General features: G+C 31.8%; 1 protein-coding gene across 1 annotated transcript; it reads left to right on the top strand.

Annotated features, from left to right (window-relative positions):
- The first annotated feature begins 5,941 nt into the window (after nucleotides 1-5,941).
- On the top strand, nucleotides 5,942-8,265 carry LOC129301080 (uncharacterized). The gene is made up of 3 exons (XM_054939648.1): nucleotides 5,942-6,288; nucleotides 6,371-6,494; nucleotides 6,967-8,265. The coding sequence occupies exons 1-3, from the start codon at nucleotides 5,942-5,944 to the stop codon at nucleotides 8,263-8,265; spliced, it is 1,770 nt and encodes a 589-aa protein (XP_054795623.1).
- Nucleotides 8,266-12,456: the final 4,191 nt, after the last annotated feature.

The following is a 12,456-nucleotide window of genomic DNA, read 5'->3' as shown; positions in this document are numbered from 1 at the left end:
TAATGAACTAAAAGAAATAAAATCCTAACCAATAAAATATTATCTAAATTAAAAAAATTAAATCCTATTAATTATTCTTTTTTTAAAATATAATCTTAAAAAGGATTAAATTTTATTTTTGCATTTTTATATTTTTTTTGGTTATTTATTATTATTTTTATTAAATTTAAAAAAATGTCCAGACAAAATACGGTGTTCACAATCTCAATCAACCGACCCTGCCAATAGTTTTTTTTATCCACACCGAACACTGCTCAACAAACTTAAAAGGAAAGCTAAATGAGTTATTTGTGATGAAAAGTACTTAACAACCTTAAAAAAAAGTTTTATCGAACTGTTATAAAACCAGCCATGTTATATGATAGTGAATCTTGAGCTTTAAAGAAAAAACAAAAGCATTAAATTGGAGTAGAAATATAAGAATATTGAGATAGATGTGCGAGCATGCATAAAAAAATAAAATTCAAAATAAGCATAGACGAAAAAAAAGTAGATGTGACATCTATTAAGAAAAAAATGATAGAATATTATTTGAAAGGATTTGAACATGTACAGAAAAGTTGTGAGAAGTAACATGAGAAGAGTGAAATGAACAATTTTGAATCCTGTTAAGAGGATAGAGAAAGATCAAAAGGAATACTTATTGAATTTATTGAACAAGATCTCTTAATTTACAAAATTTTTTATAAAGTTTAGTTTATGATAAAGTATAATAGTATTTTGCAATCCATGTAATTGGCTCCATTTAAATGAATAAAACTTACTGTATTGTTTAACTTAGCATTTAGCTCCATCATTACAGATTCAGCAGCAAGTCAACCTCTATGAATGCATGTATCTAGATTTCAGTTAAGTATATTTTCAAGTACATAATCAGAAAAAATGTTGACTATTGTGTTGACTCCCAATAATTGAACCAGTTTAGGGTCAAGAGAGAGTTGACAAAGGCTACAGCAGGATTGCAAGTGGAAATTCTTCAGCCATGTGGCAATCAAGTGCCTGCATTATTTTCCCACTAAGATCCTATGTGCACAGAATTGCACGTGCATGGCACCGTCCCACGCACATATCAACAGACAGAAGTGAGTAAATTATGTGGTGACAAGCCATTATTAGAGCAATGCGAAACATGGAAGAGTTGTGCTCCACTTTAAAACATGAGAGTGCTCAATCTCATCAAGAAGCAGCCTGCCATCAATCCTTGTGAGACATCCCTCTCGTGTATTCTTTCCTTTTTTTTCTTTTTTTATTTTTAAATAATTAAAAATTTAACTAAGTTGGGTCCAAGGAGTTCATTAGAATCAAGTCATATATCTCATGACTCAAAGAGTATACATAGAAGTATTTATATATTATCTGCTAATATTATCTTCATATTGACAACATGATTTAAACCTACGTTCTTGCGGGATATGGGCAACTTTTTGATCCCTTGTATCTTATCTTTTTTCCCTTGTTTTTTAATAACTCGAAATTTAGATAAACTGGATCTTAGGAATTTACTGAAGTTATGACATGTCTCACGACTCAATAGATACTAATGAGGTACTTATAGGTTACTTAATAAGATTGTTCTCACCTCAGCAACATATGTCTTGTATTTTCTTCCTATTAAAAATTTATGGAATATGGATTACTATGAACTAATTATTAAACTAATTGATTAAATACATTAGTACAAAATATCAAATGATTAATTGACTTACATTATTATGGACATATATTGGATCTAGTATTCATGGATAGTCTGCTAATAGGTGAACTATTCATAAGCTTATTTTCAAAGAATACAGCCTCGACTCAGTTCATTGTTGTAAGGGTTTGTGTTTTTGACATTAAAGCTCATTAAGGATTAGTATGGAGGATTGTGAGTTAACTTGTCCTTTGCTACCTAGTTTTCAAGCTACTACCTTCTTTTTGTTGGATTGGTGGCATGACAATAATTTATAATCCGATGAACTTTAAATCTTATCTATCAATTTATTTCCTAGGACTTCTAATCTAATAGGAATAATGTTTAGTTGTCACAAAAAATTGTTTATTCCTTTTGACACTTCAGAGATCTCAACTGATTCTAATCATAGACACTCAGAGAAACAAATTGAATTGTGTTTGCTCTGTGTTGGATCCTTGTATCTCATGATATGTTTTCTGTTTTAAGTTATAAAAATATTTCACACATTTTGGCAAGTCTGGTTGTATAAAGCAAACCCACAAGACAAATCTCAAATATTTTTAAAAATTATGAAAAATAAACTCTCTATGTGTTATATCTCTATTAGATTTTCTTCATGCAAATTCTCATTGAAATATGCCCTTGAGTAGTTTAGTTATGAAGTGTCATGAGATTTGATTAAGAATTATTAAATGGTTTTGTGGTGATGGAATAATAACATTATTAATGTCGTAATTGAAGAGGCCCTAGCAATTATATATATGGCTACGAGCTAGAAAATACTCAGTCTTGTTCTTCTCTTTCTTATGAAAGTATAATGTGTCAAAGCTGTGATTGAAACTATGCTGTTGGTACCATCCACTTTATGAGGAAGTAAATGAATTGTAAAGCACTTGAGAACCATTACTCGTGGGACATTGAATCTGATATTGATCGATTGTATTACAAGAGAAGTCGTTTTCTTCATTGAAGACCTTAAGTATCAGAATATGAGTAAAATTAGAAACACAAAAATAAGATAGATTATTAGTTCATCACATTTTGAATGTTATATTTAGAATTCATGTACTTAAAAAATTCGTTTGATTAATTTAAAAATTTTCAAATGAAGAAAATAAATAAATTGAGATTTCAAACAAACATGAAAAATTGATAATGATAAATTTATTTCTATTTTTTATTTAACATAGACGAGAATAAGAGATGAATAAACATAAGAGAGTTATAAATACATCAAAAATAAAAACACAAAAAGAATAATTAGGGTGTAGAGGAAATTCAAATAACTAAAAAAGAATGATAATAAGAGATGAATTTGGATTTGAATCAAAATTAAATTCATAATTTTTTGAATATTCAAATAAAGAATTTGATTCAAATTTGAATCTAAATCCCCATAAGATCCAAACATATCATTATCGAAAAGTTCATCCCATAGTAAAATTGTGTGAAGAAAAGACATTAATTTTTTTTTGAAACAAAAAATACTTATCTTTAGATTTAGGTACAGGAGCATCACATTCTTTATATCACTTTATCGTTACGAAGCAACCATGTTAACTTATAATCATGGAAAACAAATAATTGATGTTAGTTCATTGTATATGTTTTTATCATGCCCATCTCAAAATAAAATTGACATTCTCATCTGAGCAACTTCTTATGTCTCTCATGAGGAGTAGCAAGTGTAAGACACATGTATTTATATATAATATAAAAAATTTAACAAAATATATTGCTCGTGAGTTATAAATATTACTTTTCTAATTACCTTTCCTTTGATAATATAGTATATTGTTTTAATGTCAAAAAAATAAACATCACAGGTCAATTTGAATAGTAAGAAAAGCTAGGAAAAAAAGAAAATCAGAGAAAACAAAAACATATGTAGGAAGGGGATGCTTCCCCCTTTCTTTGAAAAATCTTGGAAAATTTTTTTATTTTACTTATAAAAAAATTGAAAATTAGTGTTATTCCCCATATTTCAAGTAGTTTTCATTTTTGCCCCTATGTTGGTTTTTGGATTCTTCCCTGGGAGTAAAAAAATGGAGAAAAGAAAAAAAATAGAAAAATAATATTATCACCTCTTATATTTAGATGTCTAAAAGAAAATATAGAAAAAAAAAGGAAAATGAAATAAAAAAATAATAATATCCTTGTATTAAAATATATTGTCTCATGTCATTATTGGAGTTAGTAATTTAGGCTAAATCTAACAAATTAGCCCAAATAAACTCAAAAAACTTTAGAATCATGCCTCAAAAGATTGCATTTTTTTATTTTTTTTTCCAAAATAAAGGTATGGGATTTGACAAGTGAGGGAGGTTAAGAGGAAAGGAGGACAACGATGAAAAAATATTTTTTTAAAAAAAATATTTCCATAAATGGAGAGAAAATTTGAAAGAAAGAAGTGCCATTTCCTCTTTATTTTTTTCCCACATTTTTCCTCCTATTTTTTCTTGAACAAAATAGGAAAAATGTGTTTTCTCTCCTATTTCTTCTCTCTCTAATTTTCTCTTCTCTTATCTTTTCTTCTCATCCCAGCAAAGGTATTTATCTTTTAAATTATGTGCAATTTACAAGATCATGCAAGTCAAGAAGCAATTCTTATGTAGATTGAGTGTGCCATATTATTTATAGTCTATTTAATTAAAGTGTCCCATGTTATTTAAATGAAATCTTATGTAACATTAATTTAATTAATTCTATTCTTATAATAGAATGCATATTTAATTTCTTGACTTTTCTCTTTCTATTATCATTAATATTAGAATTAATTTATATTAAATATCATCTTAATGTTTTTTATCAAGCAAACTACAAATAATATGATACACCTAATGTATCTAAGAATTTCTTGTACTTCCTCTATCTTGAATTATAAGATACTTTTTAGGAAAGATTTAACGTCTCAAAATATAAGATACTTTAATAAAATAAGATTTTATTAATAATATTTTTTTCAATATTACTCTTCTCATATATTCTTTCTCTTTAATATTCTTTTATTAATAGAGTATTAAATGAAAGATATTTTTAAAAGTTTATTTTTTATCTTAAAAAAATAAAAGTATAAAATATATTTAATGAGTTTTATAGATATTTAAATTTTATTTTAAAGTGTTTAATAATTTAGGACGGAAAGAGTAAATCAGTACTTATACCATAATAAACGAGCTTCGATGAAAGTAGTCGAAGGTCGAAATACATCCTCATTATAAATTTAAAAGGTAAAACAAATCAAATTTAATAAGGATTGAACTTTACTGTGATTTACCTTTGTTTTGTTTTGTCTTTTTTTTTTGGCATAAGAGTTCCCAAAGCTTTTACCTGGTGGTGGGGAAATTATAGTTATTTATTTAAAAGAATGATATTTAAGGCCCCTCAAAAGAATTTATGGCAATTAAAATCCATAAGTTTTGTATCACATATTTTGTTGTGAAAATATATACATATGTTGTTGGTAAAAGCTTAACTTTAACTTGTAATTTTTGTCAGATTTTTTTTTTTTTGGGAGAATGACGATTGAAGACCCTCTAAAGACATTAATTCCAGTTAGAGATCCTGAAAAATAGAAATCTCAATTAAAGACCATGGTCTTTAAGTGGGATAAAAAATAAATTTGAGTTTACAAAACTGCCCCCTCACTAAACATTGAAAGGTAACAGGAAAGAAGCTCATCTCGTGTGCTCTGTTTTCTTGTTTTTCAGCGAGAAAAATACTGATGGAGTGTGCTCTCGTGCGTTGAAAATGTTAGGGAAAAATTAGTGGAGCATAATCGTTTTCTAATAAGTAATTGTATGCATTGCTTCTTTTACATTTCGTCCTCTGCCATGCGTGAAAGAGAAGTCTGCATCTTCTTCTTCCATTTCTTTTCCATTGCTCTGTTTTTTTTTTACACATGTCCTCTGTCAAGCATGCACAAAAAGAATGTTTTAATATTTGCAAATGCTATCTTGCACCATTTCTCTTTGTTTTATACCTAGAAAAAAAAGTAGTCTTTTTAATGATTACTAGACTTTATATATAGACATGCAGAAGAAATGATTTCCGAGAACGACACAGTTGAAAAAGTTGAGGAGTGAAAAACAAGGAAAATATAACATGAATGTTGAATTTTTGTGATCTGTGTTGAAAAGTGCGTGAATGTTGAAAAATGTAACATGGATGCTGAATTTATGTAGTCAAGGTTGGGATTATGGAATGGATAGTTGTAAAGTACTAAATTTGTATGTTGCTTGTAGTTGTTCCAGGTTTATTTCCCATATGGCAAGTACTTCAGCAAAAGAAGTATTTTGTTATCTTTATGTTGATGGACATTTTGTAAAAGATTTACAAGGGAAGATGACCTATGAAGGTGGGAGATTAATTTCTAAATTGATTAGAGAAGGCATAAATCTTGAAGAGCTGTTGAGGATGGTGTCATCAGTGACAGGAGTTGAAAGTGGTGCATCTGAGTTAAAATTTACAGTGAAGTTTAGTGAAGACACATACATAGATTTGTTAGACGATGAGGGAGTACAACATTTGATAAAGTATAATGATGAGTCAGCACATGTGCATGTTGAGACAAATGATAATGAAATAAATGGAGCAATGGATAACTCGATGGAGTAAGTTGTTATTCTTAATTATTTGTGTGTTTAATTAGTTTAATGACCATTTATATTGATCTGTAAGTAATTGTAAATGTAGGATGGAGAATTTGTTAACATGGTTACTGCCAGGATCTCCTTGTAGGCAAGAGCTTGAAAGTATATCACCCTCTTTGTCATGTTCAACACAAAATGCTCTTGCACCACTGCCTGAGGTTAATTCGGTAAAATGGAAGGATTTATTTATGGGTATTGGCCAGACATTTGATGATGCAATTATATTCAAAAAAGCACTATATAAATACAACCTTGCTCATAAGTTTGGTTACATATTTGTGAGAAACAGCCCTAAGAAGATGATTTTCAAATGCAATATTGATGATTGTAAATGAAAGATATCAGCTTATGCTCTTGGGAAGACAACCTCTATATTTGTGTGAAAAAATTCCACAATGAACACATACACTCTGCTCAAGACAACCTCCTATTAAAGCAAAAGGCTAACTCAAATTGACATCATCAATCATCATTGATGCTGTGAGGGGGAATGTGGAGAAAACGTCAAATGAGATTAGACAAGACCTCTACAAAGAGTATGGGTTAAATCTCACATATCGACAAGCTTTGAGGGGAAAAGATAGAGCATTGGAGGAAATACATGGGCTTCCACAGCAGTCATACATGTTGATTCCATAGCTTTGTGAGAAATTGAAGGAGACGGACCCAGACACAGTTGCAAAGTGGGTTGCCTCGACAAATTATAGATTTGATAGACTTTTTATTGCATATGGATACTGCATCAAAGGGTTTCTCCAAGGTGCTCATCCAATTTTGTTTATCGATGGAAGTCATTTAAGCGGTCCATATAAGGGGACTTTGCTAGCAGCTTCTGCAATTGATGCAAATAATGACTTATTTCCTTTAGCTAATGCAATAGTGGGTGGAGAAACATATGATAATTGGGCTTGGTTTCTTGAAAATGTGAGAGAGATCACACACCAAGTTCAATTGACCATAATGTCAGACAGGCATAATGCTATTGTTGGTGCAATACGTGCAATATTTGATGGCAATCGACATGCTTTTTGTTATCGTCATGTTAAAGAAAATTACAGCTCAAAATTTACAAAAATTAATAGAGGCATGCGAAGGATTGATGGGATCACCAAGGAAGATGCACTTAAGTTGTTGGATAATATTGCATATGCAAGGTTGGAAACAGAATTTCATGTTGCTATGCATCATTTGATGGTTTTCTCCCCACAGTTGGCAAGATGGTTAGAAACAAATGGGGACATAAATCTTTGGGCGTTAGCAAGATTTCCATATAAAAGATGGGACAATATAACATCAAACCATGCTGAATCTTTCAATGCTTGGTTAGTGAAAGAGAGAAAACATCATATATGTGCGTTGATAAATGAGCACCGAGCAAAATTAGCGAGGAAGCTATACAATAGCAAAATAGAAATGGTGAATTGGTCAAACGGAGTTGGACCACGTGTTGAGGCAAAATGGAGGGAGAATGTATTGAGAGCTGAAGTTATGGTGGCTGAACATTATAGTGTGAATATGATACTAGTGAAGGTAGGAAACAATGACTTGAGATTGAATCTAACATTGCAAGAATGCTCTTGTCAAGAATGGCAAATGGTAGGAATTCCTTGTGCACATGCATGTGCAGCAATAAAATTAGTTCAGGGTAATATGTATTCATATGTTGAAGAATGCTACACTATTCGTGCACAAGAAAAAATTTACAGCTCTACAATGATTCCGGTGGAAACCATTGACATGCCTCAGTTAACCGAGCTACATTATGAAGATTATGAAAAGAATACCTTTTTGGAACCACTACTGACTACACGTCCCCTAGGGCGACCACCTACCAAGCGAAGAGAGTCTCAATTTCAGAATAAAAAAGTGTATCATTGCTCAAGATGTAATCAAGCTGGACATACCAAGAATAGATGTAGGAATCCCAATCCAATATAAGGATTGAAAGGGGGTGAAAACCATATGCATATTAGTTAGTTTAAAATTGAAATGCATATGGTTTTTATTTATTTTGTGCATTTTGCTGTTGAATGACCTTTTGTACTGGCAGCCACCTCATATGTTTTTTGTACTTGTGGAGGTGATAGGTTATGTAAATGGGATTGCAGTCTATGTTTTTTTTTTGATAAGGACTGCATAGGTACCATTTAGATAACTGGGATATTTTTTGGGTAAAAAGGGATGCAAATATGGTGTACATGTATTGCAATCAGTGTAATATAAAGCTGATGAAAATTTTAGGTCTAAATTTATCCAAGTAAAAATGCTGTCATGGTATAAGACTGTTGAATTCACTAACGTAGTAAGGGATATTGCTAATGTAACTTCTGACAACATAGAACCTTATTTGGGATTAAAATTTTCTACAGTATTTCAGAAAATTAAGAGACTTGTCAGATAATAGGAATCAATAACGTTGGTTGGCAATTTCATATCCAAAGCAAGAAAAATTCCTACCATAAGTTGTGAAATGAATAACCCCACTTAGGTGTCATTGTTTATCAGAAGATACCTGTCAAAAATCGGGATCCGGTAACCTTACCTGAGAATTCCCTAACCTAAGTTAGAAAAGTAGCTAACGTATAATGTGAAATGTCCTAACATGACTTGGGAACTCTTTTTTTTTGTGAGTCTTGCCACAGATTGGGTTTCAAAAACCACAGTTGGAAATTCCCAAACCTACCTTGGAAACATAACTAACGTATGTTGTGAACATGCCTAAAGTGATTTGGGAATTCATTGTTAAAGGATAAGTATTGCCACAAGTTGGGTTCCAACAAAGTCAATTGGGAATGGCCTAACCTAAATTAGGAAAAAGTTGAACGCATGTTTTGAAAGAGCCTAATGTGACTTAGGAATTGACTGCGTAAGGATAAGCCATTTCGCACAAGTTTTGTTCCAGCAATCTCACATGAGAATTTGGTAACTTAAGTTGGAAAAGTAACTAACATATGTTGTCAAAGTTCCTAATGTGACTTGAAAATTTATTATTTGATGAAAACCGACGTGGCATAAGTTGGGTTCCAGCAAAGTCTCTTGCGAATGTCCTAACCTAACTTGGAAAAAAGCTGCATGTATGTTTTGAAAGAGCCTAACGTGAATTGAGACTTCATTATGTAAGGATAAGCTGCTAGGCACAATTTGTGTTCCACCAACCTCACTTGAAAATTCCGTAACATATATTGTGAAAAACCAAATGTCAGTTTTGAAAGTAACGTGAGTCAATGAAAATCAATAACAGTTTGTCAAATTTGTTGAACATGTAGTCAAAGTTTTTTTAAATTAATTGCTGTATCATATACAAGAAGCCACGGAAAAAACTTAATTACATAAAGGTTTAATTTACATATCAGAAATATCTACATTATAATTTCAATCTTTTGGATCGTGCATGCCCAGCATTCGAAATGGATGTCATGACTTGAGAGCCCACTCTGTTGTGTGGATGAGTCACCAACCAATACAATACCTCACTCCTCATTTCACTCAATTGTTCCTACACAATCACATAAAGTCAACTCACAAGATAGAAAACTGTCACACATAAGAAATTATATCTTAGCTTTAACATTTGTTCCTACCATTGTTAGAGAAGGCATAGTAAGGCCACCCCATTCCTCTCGTGCAGTATTATTCCACTGTCTAAGGCAAAAGATGACATACATTCCACAATCAGATCTACAAAAAATATGAAATCTGTCAGCACGTAGTTGGGAAATATATACTTAATTACATGTACACAATTTCAGCTTTTTTACTCACGTCGTCGGTTGCTGTTCCATAGGCACCACTTTCAACTCAAGGTCATAATTGTCATCAACAAGTTCAGGTTTCAGTTGCATTAATATTTCTACAAACCTGCTTTTCTGAGAATAAGAACAAAGTGAATGAGAAGCTTCTACCAACAAAATTTTATATATCATTATATGGGAAAATGCATACCATAAAATATGCCATTTTTTCCTTCTCTTTCGGCAACATCGCTTCCTTCGCTTTCTTTATATTCTTCTTTTTCTTCTTTGATTCTTTACCAGATGGTAGCATCGAGTCCAGCACATATATTGTGGTTGTTTTTGGCTCCACAACATAGCAAAACCAATGTAATGCAAACACTATAGGGAAAAAATAAAATCGCAATCTCCTATGTTATACCCGATGGATAGTTGGCATGAAGTCCTTCAAATGGCTATCCAAGTCCCATCTTTTTTGTTGGTGGATTATGGTTCCCTGAAATGAAAAAATGTAACACTTGTAACTTGTAAGCACCTAATAAAACAAAGGAATTAAACTGTAAGACAAACCGTAAAATCTGGATCAAAAATGTGTCGTCGCACAAGTTGATCCTTTTCCTTTTGCTCATTGACCAAAAGTCTTCCAATTAATGTAACAACCTACATAACAAAATTATAGTTACATTAAAATTTTACTATAACTTGATCTATTTTAACTAGCACACTTGCTCACCGAACTACTAATCCATTATCTAGGACCTAGGCACTTTCATTCATATCTTGTCACATAATACTGCTCAATCTCCATAATTTTCTTGTTACAGAAAACAAAATTATATCAACTAATCGATTATGAATGCATGAACTAGTAAGGTTGAATATCATACTCATGTCCCTCATTGGGTGGAATGGACTTTGTACAGTATTGGTAAACTTCTTTCTTTATACATTGTCCTATTTCTTCATGTCCTCTTTTTGCCTTCCCTCTATCATCCAAAAAGGGTGAACGAATAGTGCTGACTATTTGTCGTTGTGACCGTCTTAGTGTCCTTTAACCCTTAGAGTATTTTTTTCTAATTGGCTTTTCTACTTCTTCTTGTGCACCCGATTCTCCCTCCTTTTCATTTTTATCTCCTTCTAATTGTCCTTCCTCTTCTTCTTTTTCATCTTCTCTGGATCCCCTTCCTCTTTATTTTCATCTCCTTCTACTTGTCCTTCCTCTTCCTCCTTCTCATCTTCTTCGAATTCTCCCTCCTTTTCATTTTCATCTCCTATCTCTTCTCCTTCCTCTTCTTTGTCATCATGCTGTTCAACAACTTCCTCTCCTTCTTTTTTATCTTGGAGCTTGAGGAGTCTTTGTGCAATTCCACGTGTAAAGGTCACAATATCTCTGTATACCTCTTTTATGTCCTGCACCATATAAAATGTCATATGTTTAAAATTATATAAAAAAATAACTTTGCTAATTAACAACCATCATTTTTCCCTTACCGAATCATAAAAGGAAGTCATTTCTGGAAGCTCTACAGAGAAGCTATCATGTCCTTGAGAAGGGTGATACAAAATGCCATGATCACTTGCCTTCTCAAGTTGAACTCGTGCTGTCACTCTCTCCTCTGTCCAATGTTCCAAAGCATCTTCTCACAATGACCTCAATTGGCTCCAATGGAAACATTTGAAAGTAGAAAATCTGTATATTTACATTTATATCATATAACCCACAGAATTTTGCAAAATAATTAACTTATAACAAATTATATCTTAATTTACCCACATACCGCAAGAAGAAATAAGCATCCTCCAATAGTTTTTTTGTGCCCATCCTTCTTCTCCCATGCTTTATATTCGGCTACCTCCTTTTCAAGCTCAGATAGTATAAAAGATGACCAATCATAATGTACAGTTCCTAAATTTAACCCGGACATGACTTTCAATAGTTTATCACTTATTTTGGAACTCGAACTTGGACAAAGAAAATTCCCTAAGCAATAGAGAATGAAGAGAAACTCAAATTTATCATTTTCTTTCCCCGAGAGTATCCTGTCCTTAATTACATTATAGGATACTTTTTTAAACTCCTTGTTTAACAACTTTAATCTATTCTTATCCCCATTCATATCAACTATCTCCCCATCATTAGGCAAGCCAAGTAAGGCATGAACTGCTTTGCCATGGATGACTTTCCTTTGACCTCTAATGAAAAGGGATGATGTAGGAGGATCAAATGCCTTCATCACTTCATCGCATAAATCTCTAGGCAACTTGTGACATTTAATATTTAAAAGCTTACCAAATCCTATTCTATTAACCCTATCCCTCAAAGATTTTTGCTTTTTTCTATAATCAAAAACTTCCTTCATCTTTGTCGGAGAACATCTTGTCTCAAATGGAATTTGTC

Source organism: Prosopis cineraria, unplaced genomic scaffold (genome assembly GCF_029017545.1).
Source record: "Prosopis cineraria cultivar Desert tree isolate PC_DT_omini unplaced genomic scaffold, ASM2901754v1 PC1883, whole genome shotgun sequence".
Taxonomy (NCBI): domain Eukaryota; kingdom Viridiplantae; phylum Streptophyta; class Magnoliopsida; order Fabales; family Fabaceae; genus Prosopis; species Prosopis cineraria.
The sequence above is the reverse complement of the archived record's forward strand: the minus strand, read 5'-3'. Positions and strand labels throughout refer to the sequence as shown.